The sequence below is a fragment of the Chroicocephalus ridibundus genome, unplaced genomic scaffold (genome assembly GCF_963924245.1).
Source record: "Chroicocephalus ridibundus unplaced genomic scaffold, bChrRid1.1 SCAFFOLD_26, whole genome shotgun sequence".
Lineage (NCBI taxonomy): Eukaryota > Metazoa > Chordata > Aves > Charadriiformes > Laridae > Chroicocephalus > Chroicocephalus ridibundus.
The window spans coordinates 925,429-927,082 of record NW_026961775.1 but is presented as its reverse complement, the minus strand read 5'-3'; the positions used below and the strand labels follow the sequence as shown (position 1 = coordinate 927,082).

Here is a 1,654-nt window from a genome sequence, read left to right as displayed (position 1 = left end):
TAGGGTAGCAGAAATGCCAGGGATTTCTACCTTCAAACATGACTCCTCAAGTGGGCCAGGGGTAACCGGAGCAAAATAAACAAAACAACCCCCCCAGCTCTGTTCTGCAGCCAGGGGACCTGGGAGTGACAGTGGTCAAAAGCTCTTTTATATCATAGTGAGATTTAACCTGTGATCACTCCTGGTTCCCATCTGCTTGGACGTTACTGTGACAAATGCAACAGGTTCTGCTCAGAGGTGTTTGTCCTCACTCTTCACTGCTGTTTCCTTCTTGGACAGGCCCCCATGTGCAGAGGGATCAGATGTCCAACGACAGCTCCATCACCCACTTCCTCCTCCTGGCATTTGCAGACACGCGGGAGCTGCAGCTCTTGCACTTGTGGCTCTTCCTGGGCATCTACCTGGCTGCCCTCCTGGGCAATGGCCTCATCATCACTGCCGTAGCCTGTGACCACCGCCTCCACACCCCCATGTACTTCTTCCTCCTCAACCTCGCCCTCCTCGACCTGGGCTGCATCTCCACCACTCTGCCCAAAGCCATGGCCAACTCCCTCTGGGACACCAGGGCCATCTCCTTCTCGGGATGTGCTGCCCAGGTCTTCTTCTTTGCCTTCTTTATCTTAGCAGAGTTTTATCTTCTGACAGTCATGGCCTACGACCGCTACGTTGCCATCTGCAAACCCCTGCACTATGGGTCCCTCCTGGGCAGCAGAGCTTGTGTCCACATGGCAGCAGCTGCCTGGGGCAGTGGCTTTCTTACTGCTCTGCTGCACACTGCCAATACATTTTCAATACCTCTCTGCCAAGGCAATGCTGTGGACCAGTTCTTCTGTGAAATCCCCCAGATCCTCAAGCTCTCCTGCTCAGACTCAGACTACCTCAGGGAAGTTGGGCTCCTTTCTTTTAGTATCTTTTTTTCTTTTGTGTGTTTTGTTTTCATTGTGCTGTCCTATGTGCAGATCTTCAGGGTTGTGCTGAGGATGCCCTCACAGCAGGGACGGCACAAAGCCTTTTCCACGTGCCTCCCTCACCTGGTCATTGTCTCACTGTTTATCAGTACTTCAATTTTTTCTTACCTGAAGCCCCCCTCCATCAACTCCCCCATTCTAGAACTAGTCATGTCAATTCTGTACTCGGTGTTGCCTCCAGCAGTGAACCCCCTCATCTACAGCATGAGGAACCAGGAGCTCAAGGATGCCCTGAGGAAACTGATTGGACATTTTTTCATCAGCCATAGACTGTGTACCTTCCTCTGCAAAGGATTCCCTGTAACTTTGTGACAAGCATTCACTATTCCTCCCCTCCTCCTGAACTTTTCACCTCTCGTCTGTGACAAAAAATATTTCTGTAAATAAAGACTCAGGCTCTCGTTTTGTTTAAATAAAATAAATGAACCGGCTAACACTTCTTCTTCTGAGACCCATCAGCAGCAGGGCTGAATAAACGGGAGATGAGAAGACCTTTCTGGCTGCAGCAGCCTGGGGCAGGCTGTCCCAGTGCCACTCTGTCACTGGGGCGGTAGGAGCTGCCTGAGGGTCCCCAGGGCCAGGGCTCTTGTACTGGGCTGGGGAGAGGGGATGGCAGTGAGGGGCTGCAGACCCCTCAGAATATCCTGGGGAGGAGGACACAGGGGCCCACTGACTGCCTTTACCTT

The 1,654-nt window shown here is 52.2% G+C and overlaps 1 protein-coding gene across 1 annotated transcript; it reads left to right on the top strand.

Annotated features, from left to right (window-relative positions):
• Positions 1-278: 278 nt before the first annotated feature.
• LOC134509724 (olfactory receptor 14J1-like) lies at positions 279-1,220 on the top strand (the record flags this gene model as incomplete). Its single annotated transcript, XM_063322332.1, has 1 exon — positions 279-1,220. A coding segment is annotated over exon 1 (918 nt), but the record flags the coding sequence as incomplete, so codon positions are not given.
• Between the last annotated feature and the right edge of the window lie 434 nt (positions 1,221-1,654).